This window comes from Eriocheir sinensis, chromosome 20 (genome assembly GCF_024679095.1).
Source record: "Eriocheir sinensis breed Jianghai 21 chromosome 20, ASM2467909v1, whole genome shotgun sequence".
Lineage (NCBI taxonomy): Eukaryota > Metazoa > Arthropoda > Malacostraca > Decapoda > Varunidae > Eriocheir > Eriocheir sinensis.
Window position 1 is genome coordinate 7,709,071 of NC_066528.1, and position 16,776 is coordinate 7,725,846.

General features: G+C 45.3%; 1 protein-coding gene and 1 long non-coding RNA gene across 18 annotated transcripts; one reads left to right on the forward strand and one right to left on the reverse strand.

Moving 5' to 3' along the window:
- Positions 1-1,578: 1,578 nt before the first annotated feature.
- On the forward strand, positions 1,579-13,817 carry LOC127001143 (uncharacterized). Of its 2 annotated transcripts, none has more exons than XR_007754754.1 (2): positions 1,579-1,663; positions 12,599-13,817. XR_007754754.1 is itself a non-coding variant. In XM_050865346.1 (2 exons), the coding sequence occupies exons 1-2, from the start codon at positions 9,331-9,333 to the stop codon at positions 13,210-13,212; spliced, it is 1,362 nt and encodes a 453-aa protein (XP_050721303.1). In that variant the 5' UTR covers positions 9,316-9,330; the 3' UTR covers positions 13,213-13,817. The 2 variants fall into 2 exon arrangements, 1 of the variants encoding a protein (XP_050721303.1); XM_050865346.1 differs by lacking the exon at positions 1,579-1,663 and adding an exon at positions 9,316-10,078.
- On the reverse strand, positions 4,805-16,017 carry LOC127001144 (uncharacterized). Of its 16 annotated transcripts, none has more exons than XR_007754757.1 (5): positions 15,406-15,547; positions 6,309-6,369; positions 6,065-6,125; positions 5,882-6,003; positions 4,805-5,759 (listed from the first exon to the last, which is right to left on the reverse strand). It is a non-coding gene; the product is annotated as an uncharacterized LOC127001144 (long non-coding RNA). The 16 variants fall into 16 exon arrangements; XR_007754765.1 differs by having other exon boundaries at positions 6,248-6,369; XR_007754759.1 differs by lacking the exon at positions 15,406-15,547 and adding an exon at positions 15,870-16,017 and having other exon boundaries at positions 5,882-6,125; positions 6,309-6,711.
- Positions 16,018-16,776: the final 759 nt, after the last annotated feature.

Sequence of the window (16,776 nt, forward strand, 5' to 3'; positions counted from 1 at the left end):
AAAGATTCTTGTTGGTGATCTGTAACACCTTCATTCCCGAAGAAATATAACTACAACTAAATCATTACCTTTTATTGATATATTTTGAGGAAAGATAACGATAGATAAGTAAGAAGTAGACAGGTAACGATAGATAACGATAGACAGATGAGATAGAGGATAGATGAGGAAAATCAAACAAAAAAACAAACAGCAGTAGTAGCCTATATGGGAAGATTTAAGGGGTGGGGAGTGCCCATACAATATTACCCATTATGCCTTAGATAAATAGACTGAGTTAATTGTTATCCCTCAGAACGTGATATAAGTGTGAAAATCTCTTCTTTAAGGTGGCCTGGCCGGGCTCCTCATAGTTGCAACACTGAACAAAGATGGCAGCCTGTGTGTTTACCTCTGTGTGACCTATAGACGTCCTGTTATCGTCGAGGGGATATCCTGTCCCATACCCATAACTCCTGTCCCATAACTCTGGAACAATCTTCCTTCATCTGTATTTCCTCCTGCCTACGACTTGAACTCTTTCAAGAGGAGGGTATCAGGACATCTCTCCTCCCGTATTTGATCTTGCTTTCGGCCACCTCTTTTGTTTCTTTTTTAGGAGCAGCGAGTAGCGGTTTTTTTTTATTATTGTTTTCTTTTTTTGTGTGCCCTTGAGCTGCCTCCTTGTTGTAAAAAAAAAAAAGAAAAAAAAAAGACACGTAGGCTCGCTTCTCTACACACAGAGACACACTCGCCATGGTGCAGACCGGTGTGATTGTCGCTGCCTTGCTCGCTCTGGGTGCTGGGGGCGCCCTCAACCCTGCCTCGGCCCAGCAGCAGGTCTGTGGCGCCCCTGATCAAGTAGTGAGGTACTCTGAAGACGAAGTGATGTTTTCCAGTGCAGAAGGATACAATCTGTGGAGCGCGGGGTACGTGCAGCCGGGAAGTGATTTTAGAGGGATCAGCGTCAAAGTAAAACAAGGGAATGTTCAACACGTAGCTTGGTTCCCTGCTGACCCTTGCTTCCCTGACACAGGAGAGAAGTGGGTGCCGCTGAGAGTGGAGGTAAAGTACTTATACTACAGGAAAACACCGTCGACTCACAATTCATATCCTTATGTATGCTTCGCTCGCTTCCAGCTGAGCACAAATTACTGCCAATGGACATGTGATAGCCATGGCATATGTCAGTTAATTGGAAATCTGAGTGTTGTGGCTCATGGGCCCTCATATTGGAGAAGGAACCATCCAGGAATAACGTGTCTTGCAAATGTGGTGTCGACTCCACAGCCCACCGATGCGTACATCTGCGAGAACCCTCCATTCAGGCCACCTTCACGCACTATCCCACCTACAACCACCACCCCAACCACGACTACAACCACCCCAACAACGACTACAACAACCACAACCACGACTTCCACCATCCTAACCACTACGGAAAAGACATCAACACCCACAACCACAGATCCCTTCCCGTCCCCTGCGTCATCTGCGTCTTCGTCGGTGGTGCTGCTAATAGTGGTGCCGGTGGTGGTGGTGGTGATATTCCTGGTGATAGTGGTGGTGGTGGTGGTGGTGGTGGTGGTGGTGGTGGTGGTGGTGATATTCCTGGTGATAGTGGTGGTGGTGGTGGTGGTGGTGGTCTGCCGCAGGCGACGAAGACGCAGATCAGCGGCATCACGTTAGTATTGTGTCTTTTCCTTGTTGGGATTTTACGTAAGGTCACAGGTCGGTATTCCCAGACGCTTCCGCCTCTCACATCAACTATTTCCAAGGGCCGAAAAAGGACATCAATCGGGTTACAGTGAGTGTTTTTTAGGTTTATGACACAGAAGAAGGGTCAGACTACCAGAAGGGTCATAAACTACCCCTGGAAGTGCCCGAAGCTCCTACGAAACCCTTGTCAAATGTGTGTGCTTGTGTTCCGAAATGTTTAAGAATGACCCTGTCGTAACCCTATTAATTTCGGCGTCCAATCACACGTAATGGACAAAGCTTTCGTATACAGTGTTTAGGGCATTTCCACGAGTAGTTTTACGGGCTGGCGGTAGCGTGACCCTTCTTCTGTACCATCAAACTAGAGAGAACCTTGCAAACCGAGTGATCTCCTTTTCGACCTTTGGAAATACAGCTGACGCGAGAGGCGAAAACGTCGGAGAAAACCAACCCTTTTACCAAGCACACGTATTTGACAAGGGTTTCGAGGGAGTTTTGGGCATTTCCAGGGGAAGTTATATGACTCGGCTTGTAGTTTGACCTTTCTTCTGTGCCATGAACCTAAAAAGAACGCATTAGAACCCCTGCTGACCTCCTTTTAGGCCTTTGGAAATAGTTGATATGGGAACCGGGAGCGTCTGAGAACAAAGACCGTAGCACAGCCGGAAATGCGCTGCTCTCGTGGTGCTTCGAGTCTCAGCTGTCCTATGTAGCTTTGTAGTTATTTATTTATTTTTATTTGACGATCTCTTTGCCGAGGCTGTTTGACCTTTCAAAGCTTCGATGTGGAAAACTGTATTCCATCCTTCGTCTGTCTTTCTCAAACCTTTCCATGTTCCTTTGTTAAACTATCCCACCCATTCTCTCTCTCTCTCTCTCTCTCTCTCTCTCTCTCTCTCTCTCTCTCTCTCTCTCTCTCTCTCTCTCTCTCTCTCTCTCTCTCTCTCTCTCTCTCTCTCTCTCTCTCTCTCTCTCTCTCTCTCTCTCTCTCTCTCTCTCTCTCTCTCTCTCTCTCTCTCTCTCTCTCTCTCCTCTCTCTCTCTCTCTCTCTCTCTCTCTCTCTCTCTCTCTCTCTCTCTCTCTTCTCTAAGAATAGGTGACAGATCCTTTTCCTATGTAACTAACTTCTTGTATTCTCTCCATCTTCATTACACTTCTCGTTCTTCTGCTTTGTAATCCGTCAGTTTCCCAATGAATAGTTCAGTGATGCCTCTTACAACTGTCGGCCAATAATTTGCTTTTCTTGCCCTGAATTTCGTTTCCCAAGACTGGTTCCATTCGTGAGTCCCGTCTGGATCATCCCGGAGTATTTTTAAGTCCTTCTCAGTTTCCACTTTCCTCATGGTCTTCATTTGTCCACCATATAATTTACGTAAACCAGGAACATAATATGTGCATCAGTGTGTGTGTGTGTGTGTGTGTGTGTGTGTGTGTGTGTGTGTGTGTGTAATTCACCACGGCCTGATCACGAGTTGGACTCGCTTTCGCCAGCGGTACCCTCCCGACACGAGCAAGTGCTCATTATCGTCGATCTCTGGGTACTGCCAGGACCTCACACACCACACACCCCATCCCCCTTGCTCAAGGGGGGACAGTAACCACTCCTAGTCATCGGAAAGAATCCGGCCAGAGCGGGGCTCGAACCGCCGCCTGTTTGGCCGTGTAGCCTTGCAGCACGGCGCTCTAACCATTGAGCTACCGGAGCGGTATAAGCTAGCGGAGCGGATGTGTGTGTGTGTGTGTGTGTGTGTGTGTGTGTGTGTGTGTGTGATACTAGAAATGACAATACGTATATAGAATTATTAAAAACTGATTATACTACTACTACTACTACTACTACTCCTTTGACCCTGACTACTACTACTACTACTGCTACTACTACTACTACTACTGCTACTACTACTACTACTACTACTACTACTATTACTATTACTTATTACTATTATAACAACTGATAAACAGGCATGGGGGTCCAGTATCACCACCAGCCTGACCCACCCACATCCACACAAGACTATGTCATCGAGAACAACCTGTATGAACCACTCGGAGGCCTCGTTAACCCCACCAGAGCCAGGGATGACCAGCAACAAGTATACGTCGTGGAGAACAACCTGTATGAACCTCTCCCTGGACCTGTAAACCCCACCAGAGCCAGGGATGACCAGCAACAATTATACGTCGTGGAGAACAACCTGTATGAACCTCTCCCTGGACCTGTAAACCCCACCAGTGCCAGGGATGACCAGCAACAAGTATACATCGTGGAGAACAACCTGTATGAACCTCTCCCTGGACCTGTTAACCCCACCAGAGCCAGGGAAGACCAGCAACAAGTATATGTCGTGGAGAACAACCTGTATGAACCTCTCCCTGGACCTGCCAACCCTGGTGCTACATGGGAGCGGCAAGGGACGGTAGTAGTGGAGAACGATCTCTATGAACCACTCGGTGTCCCTCGTACCAGCACCACCAGAGGACACACCCATAGATGAAGACACTGGTTTGTATAATAAAGATTCCTATAATATAACGGCAAGGGACAGTAGTCGTGGAAAATGGTCTCTATGAACCACTCCGTGTCCCTCGTACCAGCACCACCAGAAGACATACTTTAATAAAAAAAAGTAATGTGTATAATAAAGATTCCTATAATTGAACTCGACCATGCTGATTATGAAGCTTAGATACTGTCATGAACCAACTGAATGCGCGTTCTGTTATTAAGTAAGGCTTAAGTAAGTTTAAGTAAGGTTCCTGAATTCCTGTACTTTTTATAGGAGGGGACAGCGCCGATAAGAAAACTACCACTAGGAGTCTTTTGGTTTGCCGCATAATCTGTTTCTTGTCCAAAGGCACACAGACGGTCACAAACAGCATCATTACAGCTAATAACACTTGGACAGACGCACAAACTCTTTCCTGGACGCTGGGCAACAAGCACACACCGTTCCTTGCCCCACTGCCTTAGGGTCATGTTCGTAAACTTTCAGCGCCAAGCACACACATTTAACAAGGCTTTCAGGGGATTTGTGGGCATTTCCAGTGGTAGTAGTTTTATGACCTGGTGGTAGTCTGGCAGAGTTCCTGCACCATGAAGGTAAAGAAACACTCAAGATGACGTGTTTAACCTCTTCCTTGGCCTTTAGAAATGACTGAGGTAAGAGAAGGATGTGTTTGAGAATAGTGACCTTAGTGCACCGGACTGTTACTTAGCCTTGTGTTACAGCGTGTTGCCTGTGTTAAGTTAAGTCACGGTGTGTTGGTGGCCGTGTTTCTGATTATGGTGACTTTCCAGCAGCCAGAAAATGTAAATGTTGATGGTAAATGTAATGTAAGCAAGTAAATGTAATGGTTGATGAATGCTGCAGCAGGTTTTGGCTGGTAGAGGAGGCATTCCTCAAGGTGATATATTTCGTCACCTATTTAACCGGTTTTACTTTTAATATCTCCATGTTGAATTGAATGAACACTTTCTTTGGCCTTTTGTGTTATGATTTTGTAGTACTTAATAATGCTTGCTCACCACTTCCTGACATATATAAAAAGTAAACTGTCATGGGTTAGATAACAGTCACTTGTGAAGGGTTTGTTTGCCTTACAGATGTTACTGTCTATTGGCCAGGTCGACAGTCCAACACAGTCACTGTCAGCGCCCAAACCAAACCATATTCCCCACAATGATCCGTTAATTATACTCAATACCAGGTACTAATAAAGAGATTTACTATAAAGTCTCCTAAAATTCCCTCCTCCTTTTTATATCCACGCCAAACACTGGAGCTACAAGGAATTTTGTTGTGTTCTGTGTTTGGTTTGGGAGCTGACAAACCTGATGTATTGGCTGTAAACTGTCCCATGTAACTACTTCTCCAGACCTGATGTGGAGCACCTGTATGTTGTTATATAAAACTGTCCCATGTAACTACTTCTCCAGACCTGATGTGGAGCACCGTTATGTTGTTATATAAAACTGTCCCATGTAACTACTTCTCCAGACCTGATGTGGAGCACCTGTATGTTGTTATATAAAACTGTCCCATGTAACTACTTCTCCAGACCTGATGTGGAGCACCTGTATGTTGTTATATAAAACTGTCCCATATAGCTACTTCTCCAGACCTGATGTGGAGCACCGTTATGTTGTTATATAAAACTGTCCCATGTAGCTACTTCTCCAGACCTGATGTGGAGCACCGTTATGTTGTTATATAAAACTGTCCCATGTAACTACTTCTCCAGACCTGATGTGGAGCACCGTTATGTTGTTATATAAAACTGTCCCATGTAACTACTTCTCCAGACCTGATGTGGAGCACCTGTATGTTGTTATATAAAACTGTTCCATGTAACTACTTCTCCAGACCTGATGTGGAGCACCGTTATGTTGTTATATAAAACTGTCCCATGTAACTACTTCTCCAGACCTGATGTGGAGCACCTGTATGTTGTTATATACAACTGTCCCATGTAACTACTTCTCCAGACCTGATGTGGAGCACCGTTATGTTGTTATATAAAACTGTCCCATGTAGCTACTTCTACAGACCTGATGTGGAGCACCGTTATGTTGTTATATAAAACTGTCCCATGTAACTACTTCTACAGACCTGATGTGGAGCACCGTTATGTTGTTATATAAAACTGTCCCATGTAACTACTTCTCCAGACCTGATGTGGAGCACCGTTATGTTGTTATATAAAACTACTGCAAGTTCTCCGTGAAGGTGTTAGTACATGTAGAAGGGTGAGTGCATACACTCTTCAGGTACTTATTTATAAACAATACTTAGGTTAGTACATGTATCTAACTGTTCTACATATGACTAGACAAAAGTATAGGACCTTGTGTGACTAGATAATTGCTCTGCTGCAGCACAGGATGTGTATCTGCTTTATAACATTACACACTGAATCTGCCTGTGATGATCTCTTGTACAATAACCACTGTCTTGATAATAAAACATCTTCTTTAGGTCTTACAGACAACAAAGTTATCTGTTTGTAGTAAACCTTGGCTGTGGCCTCTGAGATGTGTTGATGTGCGTAGTCCTGCACAATACACAGCCACTGTTTTGCACAGAACAGCATGGAAGGCACAATGTAACAATGACTAGACTAAACAGGTCAGCCGCTGGACACCCAATCTTCAAAATACAAGAGTGACTTACTAACAGGAAAACATCTACAAGCAGAACCCACAGCTACTGTAGACCCACAACCTCTACGACAGCTAATAATGTTACTGCAGTAGAGCAGCACAACCACTCAACAAAGGCCGGGTCCTCCCCTCAAGGAGTGGTGGAAGGCTGGGCAGGAAGCCAGGAGTACCTGATTGTGTAAGGCCACTGGTTGGGCAAGGCACACTGAGCGTTACTTCTCGTCCTAAGGCATTGGAAGGGATGGGGGGGGGGGGGGGAACGGCTGTTACTGGTGGACCTGCGCCTCCTCTTCATTAATTTATTTTCCAAAAACACATCTTGGAGTGAAAGACTTGTGTTCTTATCTTCTATAAATAAGTATGAGACAAGAGGCAACATAAATTAGAGGCAAGTTCAGTGTGTGTATCACTGAGGGGGTGGAGGTGGAGGGCTACTGACCTGCTGGGGGGTTAGAGACAATTCCCAGCCTGTGTCTGCGAGCCCGGGCAGGCGAAGGGGCTCAAGTCTCCTTGGGCAGAGGGAACCACCAGCATCTGTGTGGGATGAACGTAATTTGGAGTTAATCCCTTGACTGCAGATTTCCTACAAGAAGACATCACCAAGCTATACAGGAGTGTAAGAAAAAGTGGCTGCTACAATTCTATGAAGAAAAATGTAGAGTCCTGCACCTTGGGAGAGGAAATCCAGCATACTAATACCACATGGGAAACACTCCACTATCCACCACAGAGGCAAAGAAAGACCTATTGTATATGTAACCAGGCTACCAGTGAAGGCGAAATCCGTGCCAATCGCAGCGGACGGGTTAATGGCAGTACAAAACAGGATTGAGTTTGTACAAAGACAAATGACATGAGGATGCGATACCTTGATACGTGATTCACCGAGGGCAACAACTCGGGTCCATTATGAGAGCTTCAACTGTTACCCATTATCATCACTACAGTGCCAACACTTATGACATTAATTATTCTTTATTTTGAGGCAAAGCAAACAGCGCCCTGAGCACCACTAAATGAAAACAGATAAAATTGTTGTCTTTTCTGCTGCTCACCAAACCCTCCATAACAGACCAACCTTTGGAGCGTCACCGTATTTCTGTGTGTCGTCATTCCCCTCCTGCGGCAGCTTGCTGAGGTAGGGTGACGGCACCGGCCCGTGGTGACAGGTGTGCTGGCTTACAGGTTTGGCCCCAGGAAAAGTGAGTTCAAGGCAGTGGTATCAGTTATATTGCTACCACATTGATAGGCCTAAGCGCTTGTCAACGCGTTCACACAGAACCCGAGGGTCATATTCTTAAACATTTAGGCGTCCAAGCAAACATATCTGGCACGGCTTTCGTGGGAGTTTTGGGCACTTCCACGGGTAGTTTGATGACCCTTCTTCTGTAGGCTGCCGTGAACCTAAGAAAACACTCATCAGGACCCTTCTGATCTCCTTTCCGGCCTTTGGAAGTAGTTGACGTGAGAGGCGGAAACGTCGGGGAATACCGACCTGCTAGAGAGGAAAGTTGTCACAGTAAGAACCGACAGTGTGTTCCAGTGTACCTTCGTTTGTGGTTCAAACTATTTTATTCTCTGATAGACGTCTGTGTATATGGCACTACTCCAACTTAGCTTTCCCCTCTGTGACACATGAAAACTTTTTTTACTATGGCAAAATAATAAGTTTTTCTGTGCCTCGCTGAGTCCGATATGTTCTGAGCGAAGCAGCGACCAAACCACTGAATAGATAGACGAATTACTTGTAGCGCTCCTGGAAAGGTTAACTTCTGTTTTGTTGATTTGGTTGTAACATCTACGGTAACATTGTGAAGATAAACAGTGATTACCCGCACGTCACACTGGCCCTGTGTCCCGGGGTAATGGTTCTTCCCCGCTGCAGGCTCTGGGGCCAGCGAGATTGTGATGAGCGCGGCTATAACGCGTCCTCATTGTACCTTTATCTTACAAGGCTGAGGGCAAGGCTGAGGGTGACGGAGTGTCGAGTAATTACCAAACACTCATTTGTAAAGGATGACTCTGTGGACAATATTAAAACATTCCCGTTGATGGCAACATAAAACTTTCATTCATGAGCGCTGTAATTACAAACCATTATCTTATATTAATATATTTTAAAGAAAGATTGTATTTCAGCCAATAGAAAAGGAAAAAACAAAACACAAACAGGAGCTATACAGTCTGTATATGCGGTCAGCGCTTAGGGCTAGGGGAAGTAACTCGTGAGGGAACTCGGTGCCCACACAGTAGTAGGTGTTATCCATTTTGCTTTACGTAGATTGAGTTATTATTTCCCAAAATGTGGTATAAGTTGGAAAATCTTTTCTTTACTTAGGTGGCCCGAGCTCCTCATAGTTGCAACAGTGAATAAAGATGACAGCGTGTGTGTGCGAGACGTCGTAGAGAGGATATCCTGTCCCATGCTCAACACGTAGGCTCGCTTCTCCACACATAGAGATACACTCGCCATGGTGCAGACCGGTGTGCTTGTCGCTGCCTTGCTCGCTCTGGGTGCTGGGGGCGCCCTCAACCCCGCATCGGCCCAGAAGTGGTGTGGCTACCCTGATAAAGAAGTCGGATACTCGGAAAACGAAGTGATGTCTTCCAATGCAGAAGGACACAATGTGCGGAGCGATGGGTACGTGCGGCCGGGAAGTGATTTTAGAGGGATCAGCGTCAAAGTAAATCATTGGAATGCTCAACACGTAGCTTGGTTCCCTGCTGACCCTTGCTTCCCTGCCACAGGAGAGAAGTGGGAGTGGATGAAAGTGAACGTAACAAAGTACCAGGGGTGGACGAATCTTGGTTTAAAATATTGCTACATTCGCTTTGATCTGGTTACTGATTATTGCCGAAGGACATGTGCACGCTATAATGATGTCTCATGTGTGTGGCCCCTTGGAGGTCTGAGTGTTGTGGCTCGTGGGCCCTCAAATTGGAGAAGTGACCATCCAGGAACAACGTGTCTTGTAAATGTGCCGAGGCCATCACACCCTCCTGTGTACATCTGCGAAAAGCCTCCTCCATTCAGGCCACCTTCAGGCAGTATCTCACCTGCAACCACCACCCAAAGCACTACATCTGCGTCTTCGTCTTCGTCAGTGGTGTTGCTGATAGTGGTGCCGGTGGTGGCGGTGGTGATACTCCTGGTGATAGTGGTGATAGTGGTGGTGGTGGTCTGCCGCAGGCGACGAAGACGCAGATCAGCGGCATCACGTTAGTATTGTGTCTTTTCCTTGTTGTGATTTTACGTAAGGTCACAGGTCGGTATTCCCAGACGCTACCGCCTCTCACATCAACTATTTCCAAGGGCCGAAAAAGGACATCAATCGGGTTATAGTGAGTGTTTTTTAGGTTCATGGCACAGAAGAAGGGTCAGACTACCAGAATGGTCATAAACTGCCCCTGGAAGTGCCCGAAGCTCCTACGAAAGCCTTGTCAAATGTGTGTGCTTGTGTTCCGAAATGTTTAAGAATGACCCTGTCGTAACCCTATTAATTTCGGCGTCCAAGCACACGTAATTGACAAAGCTTTCGTATAGAGGTGTTTAGGGCATTTCCACGAGTAGTTTTACGGGCTGGCGGCAGCTTGACTCCTCTTCTGTACCATGAAACTAAAGAGAACCTTGCAAACCCCATTGATCTCCTTTTCGACCTTTGGAACTACAGCTGATGCGAGAGGCGAAAACGTCTGAGAAAACCAACCCTTTTTCCAAGCACACGTATTTGACAAGGGTTTCGAGGGAGTTTTGGGCATTTCCAGGGGAAGTTTTATGACTCAGGTTGTAGTTTGACCTTTCTTCTGTGCCATGAACCTAAAAAGAACGCATTAGAACCCCTGCTGACCTCCTTTTTTGGCCTTTGGAAATAGTTGATATGGGAACCGGGGGCGTCTGAGAACAAAGACCGTAGCACAGCCGGAAATGCGCTGCTCTCGTGGGGCTTCGAGTCTCAGCTGTCCTATGTAGCTTTGTAGTTATTTATTTTTATTTGACGATCTCTTTGCCGAGGCTGTTTGACCTTTCAAAGCTTCGATGTGGAAAACTGTATTCCATCCTTCGTCTGTCTTCTTCAAACCTTTCCATGTTCCTTTGTTAAACTATCCCACCCATTCTCTCTCTCTCTCTCTCTCTCTCTCTCTCTCTCTCTCTCTCTCTCTCTCTCTCTCTCTCTCTCTCTCTCTCTCTCTCTCTCTCTCTCTCTCTCTCTCTCTCTCTCTCTCTCTTTAAGAATAACAGCTACATCCTTTTCCTGTGTAACTAACTACTTGTATTCTCTCCATCTTCATTACACTTTTCGTTCTCCTGCTTTGTATATTCAAGTCTAAGGCGCAAAAGACCCATCGTGTTTTTTCACCTCTTCGTAAAAAGTCACTAAAGTATGTCTTCAGCTTAAAGGCCTCGTGGATGATGTGATTAATGTGTCTTATGGGTGACAGATCAGGCTGAATCACCCCCCCCCCTCCATTTAACTCCTACACTCCCCTCTCGTTTTTGTAATCCGTCAGTTTCCCAATGAATAGTTCAGTGATGCCTCTTACAACTGTCGGCCAATAATTTGCTTTTTTTCCATTGAATTTCGTTTCCCATGACTGGTTCCATTCGTGAGTCCCGTCTGGATCATCCCGGAGTATTTTTAAGTCTTTCTCAATTTCCACTTTCCTCAAGGTCTTCACTTCTGTCCACCATGTAATTTACGTAAACCAGGAACATATTATGGGCAACAGTGTGTGTGTGTGTGTGTGTGTGTGTGTGTGTGTAATTCACCACGGCCTGATCACGAGTTGGACTCGCTGTCGCCAGCAGGTACCCTCCCGACACGAGCAAGTTCATATTCATTATCGTCGATCTCTGGGCACTGCCAGGACCCCACACACCACACACACCCCATCCCCCTTGCTCAAGGGGGGACAGTAACCACTCCTAGTCATCGGAAAGAATCCGGCCAGAGCGGGGCTCGAACCGCCGCCTGTTTGGCCGTGTAGCCTTGCAGCACGGCGCTCTAACCATTGAGCTACTGGAGCGGTATAAGCTGGCGGAGCGGATGTATGTGTGTGTGTGTGTGTGTGTGTGTGTGTGTGTGTGTGTGTGTATGATACTAGAAATGATAATACGTATATAAACCTTTTAGAAACTGATCATACTACTACTACTACTACTTCTACCACTACTATTACTACTACTACTACTACTACTACTTCTACCACTACTATTACTACTACTACTACTACTACTACTTCTACCACTACTATTACTACTACTACTACTACTACTACTACTTCTACCACTACTATTACTACTACTACTACTACTACTACTTCTACCACTACTATTACTACTACTACTACTACTTCTACCACTACTATTACTACTACTACTACTACTACTACTACTACTACTACTACTACTACTACTACTACTACTAAGTACTACTATCATTACTACCATCATCATTACTACTACTACTACGACTTAATACTACTACTACTACTACTACTACTACTACTACTACTACTACTACTACTACTACTACTACTACTACTACTACTACTACTCCTTTGACCCTCGACTACCACTACTAATCACTACTACTACTACTACTACTACTACTACTACTACTACTACTACTACTACTACTACTACTTCTACTATTTCTACTACTACTACTACTACTACTACTGCTACTACTACTACTTCAACTACTACTGTTAATGACTATTATAACAACTGATCAACAGTCATGGGGGTCCAGTATCATCACCAGCTTGACCCACTCACACCCACACAAGACTATGTCATCGAGAACAACCTGTATGAACCACTCGGAGGCCTCGTAAACCCCACCAGAGCCAGGGAGGACCAGCAACAAGTATACGTCGTGGAGAACAACCTGTATGAACCTCTCCCTGGACCTGTAAACCCCAACAGAGCCAGGGAAGACCAGCAACAAGTATACGTCGTGGAGAACAACCTGTATGAACCTCTCCCTGGACCTGTAAACCCCACCAGAGCCAGGGATGACCAGCAACAAGTATACGTCGTGGAGAACAACCTGTATGAACCTCTCCCTGGACCTGTAAACCCCAACAGAGCCAGGGAAGACCAGCAACAAGTATACGTCGTGGAGAACAACCTGTATGAACCTCTCCCTGGACCTGTAAACCCCACCAGAGCCAGGGATGACCAGCAACAAGTATACGTCGTGGAGAACAACCTGTACGAACCTCTCCCTGGACCTGCCAACCCTGGTGCTACATGGGAACGGCAAGGGACGGTAGTAGTGGAGAACGATCTCTATGAACCACTCGGTGTCCCTCGTACCAGCACCACCAGAGGACACACCTATAGATGAAGACACTGGTTTGTATAATAAAGATTCTTATAACATAACGGCAAGGGACAGTAGTCGTGGAAAATGGTCTCAATGAACCACTCAGTGTCCCTCGTACCAGCACCACCAGAGGACACACTTTGATAAAAAAGTAATGTGTATAATAAAGATTCCTATAATTTACCTTGACCATGCTGACTATGGAGCTTAGATACTGTCATGAACCAACTGAATCCGCGTCCTGTTATTAAGTAAGGCTTAAGTAAGTTTAAGTAAGGTTCCTGAATTCCTGTACTTTTTATAGGAGGGGACAGCGCCGATAAGAAAACTACCACTAGGAGTCTTTTGGTTTGCCGCATAATCTGTTTCTTGTCCAAAGGCACACAGACGGTCACAAACAGCATCATTACAGCTGATAACACTTGGACAGACGCACAAACTCTTTCCTGGACGCTGGGCAACAAGCACACACCGTTCCTTGCCCCACTGCCTTAGGGTCATGTTCGTAAACTTTCAGCGCCAAGCACACACATTTAACAAGGCTTTCAGGGGATTTGTGGGCATTTCCAGTGGTAGTAGTTTTATGACCTGGTGGTAGTCTGGCAAAGTTCCTGCACCATGAAGGTAAAGACACACTCAAGATGACGTGTTTAACCTCTTCCTTGGCCTTTAGAAATGACTGAGGTAAGAGAAGGATGTGTTTGAGAATAGTGACCTTAGTGCACCGGATTGTTACTTAAGGTGTCGTCACACTGGACCAAATCTGTCGAGCACGAGCTTTTGCTGGCAGCTTTTGTTGGAGGGATGGCTTGCTCCCGAGCTTTTGCTCCTGCGCTTAGCTCACCGCTTGAACGGGGAGCAGCTCGGCGAGCCGCAAGCAGGCAGTCAAATGAGCTCTTTGGTGCACCAATATGTGAATAATATATATTACCTAGTGTATTGAATCCGTATTCCCATGATATTAGAAAACTTATTCACATACTCCTTTTATGTTTGACGGTATTTGTAATATTTTATAATGTTGAGAAAAGTTGTGTTGGATTTTATTTTGATTTCCAAGACCAAGACCAAGACCGCCCAGGCCAGCTGATATAAACACTCGCCATGGCCACCTCTCCTCGTCCAAAAGTTCACTTGTCCTCCTTCATTGTACACTCTTTGATAGCAAGAGTCAGGGACCATCCCGAGTTATGGGACCACGGCCATCCAGATTTCTGTAAGTCTACGCTGAAGAAAGTTATGATGTTATGATGTTGTACACATCATGGGTCTCCCTCCCTTCTCTTCAGCCATGACCGAACCCAGACTCGTCTTTTCTTCTTCTGAGATCGTTGAATAACAGCAAGTAATGCCGTCACAGCTGCACAATTAGCCGTAATGCGAAGCGTAGGTGTAGTAGGCGCCATGGTTGAGGCTTTGTTTACAATGTTGCTCGCCCCTCGCCCCTCGTCGCTCGTCAGTGTGACGACAACAGTGACTTGCTCGCGAGCAAAAGCTGCCAGCAAGAGCTCGTGCTCGCCAGATTTAGATCCAGTGTGACGCCAGCTTTAGCCTTGTGTTACAGCGTGTTGCCTGTGTTAAGTTAAGTCACGGTGTGTTAGTGGCCGTGTTTCTGATTATGGTGACTTTCCAGCAGCCAGAAAATGTAAATGTTAATGGTAAATGTAATGTAAGCAAGTAAATGTAATGGCTGATGAATGCTGCAGCAGGTTTTGGCTGGTAGAGGAGGCATTCCTCAAGGTGATATATTTCGTCACTTATTTAACCGGCTTTACTTTTAATATCTCCATGTTGAATTGAATGAACACTTTTTTTGGCCTTTTGTGTTATGATTTTGTAGTACTTAATAATGCTTGCTCACCACTTCCTGACATATATAAAAAGTAAACTGTCAGGGGTTAGATAACAGTCACTTGTGAAGGGTTTGTTTGCCTTACAGATGTTACTGTCTATTGGCCAGGTCGACAGTCCAACACAGTCACTGTCAGCGCCCAAACCAAACCATATTCCCCACAATGATCCGTTATTTATACTCAATACCAGGTACTAATAAAGAGATTTACTATAAAGCTTTCTAAAATTCCCTCCGCCTTTTTATATCAACGCCAAACACTGGAGCTACAAGGAATTTTTGTTGTATTCTGTGTTTGGTTTGGGAGCTGACAAACCTGATGTATTGGCTGTAAACTGTCCCATGTAACTACTTCTCCAGACCTGATGTGGAGCACCGTTATGTTGTTATATAAAACTGTCCCATGTAACTACTTCTCCAGACCTGATGTGGAGCACCGTTATGTTGTTATATAAAACTGTCCCATGTAACTACTTCTCCAGACCTGATGTGGAGCACCGTTATGTTGTTATATAAAACTACTGCAAGTTCTCCGTGAAGGTGTTAGTACATGTAGAAGGGTGAGTGCATACACTCTTCAGGTACTTATTTATAAACAATACTTAGGTTAGTACATGTATCTAACTGTTCTACATATGACTAGACAAAAGTATAGGACCTTGTGTGACTAGATAATTGCTCTGCTGCAGCACAGGATGTGTATCTGCTTTATAACATTACACACTGAATCTGCCTGTGATGATCTCTTGTACAATAACCACTATCTTGATAATAAAACGTCTTCTTTAGGTCTTACAGACAACAAAGTTATCTGTTTGTAGTAAACCTTGGCTGTGGCCTCTGAGGTGTGTTGATGTGCGTAGTCCTGCACAATACACAGCCACTGTTTTGCACAGAACAGCATGGAAGGCACAATGTAACAATGACTAGACTAAACAGGTCAGCCGCTGGACACCCAATCTTCAAAATACAAGAGTGACTTACTAACAGGAAAACATCTACAAGCAGAACCCACAGCTACTGTAGACCCACAACCTCTACGACAGCTAATAATGTTACTGCAGTAGAGCAGCACAACCACTCAACAAAGGCCGGGTCCTCCCCTCAAGGAGTGGTGGAAGGCGGGGCAGGAAGCCAGGAGTACCTGATTGTGTAAGGCCACTGGTTGGGCAAGGCACACTGAGCGTTACTTCTCGTCCTAAGGCATTGGGGGGCTGTTACTGGTGGAGCAGCGCCTCCTCTTCTCTTTTAACTGCTGGAAGTAAAGAGAAGACAAATGGTTAGATTCAGCTTTCAAAACACCAAAGGGCAACACACACAGTATCTGATCCTGTATGTAATTGAAAAGCATTAAGAATCATTCCGGTACATATCCAGGAACAAACTCAACAAACTTTAATCCTGCTCTACACTGATGGTGCTTAAATAATATGCAACCAATATTGATGACACAATGTACGGATTGCAGAAATATGAAGCTTAGTAAGGTCAATGTACTTTCATTAATATTTTCCAAAAGCACATCTTGGAGTGAAAGACTAGTTTTTTTTTTTTTTTTTTTTTTTTTTTACATTGCGGCCTATTGCGCCGGTAGGCTTCTTCCCGGTGGATCCTGTTAGTAGGTCCAAGGCTTCTTTCCGGTGGGTTCTGATGGTCGGTCCAGCCCGTTCTGGCGCAGGCGAGTGTTTATAGTGGCGCCATCTTGCATTGGCTCATGCTGCCCTCCCAGAGCT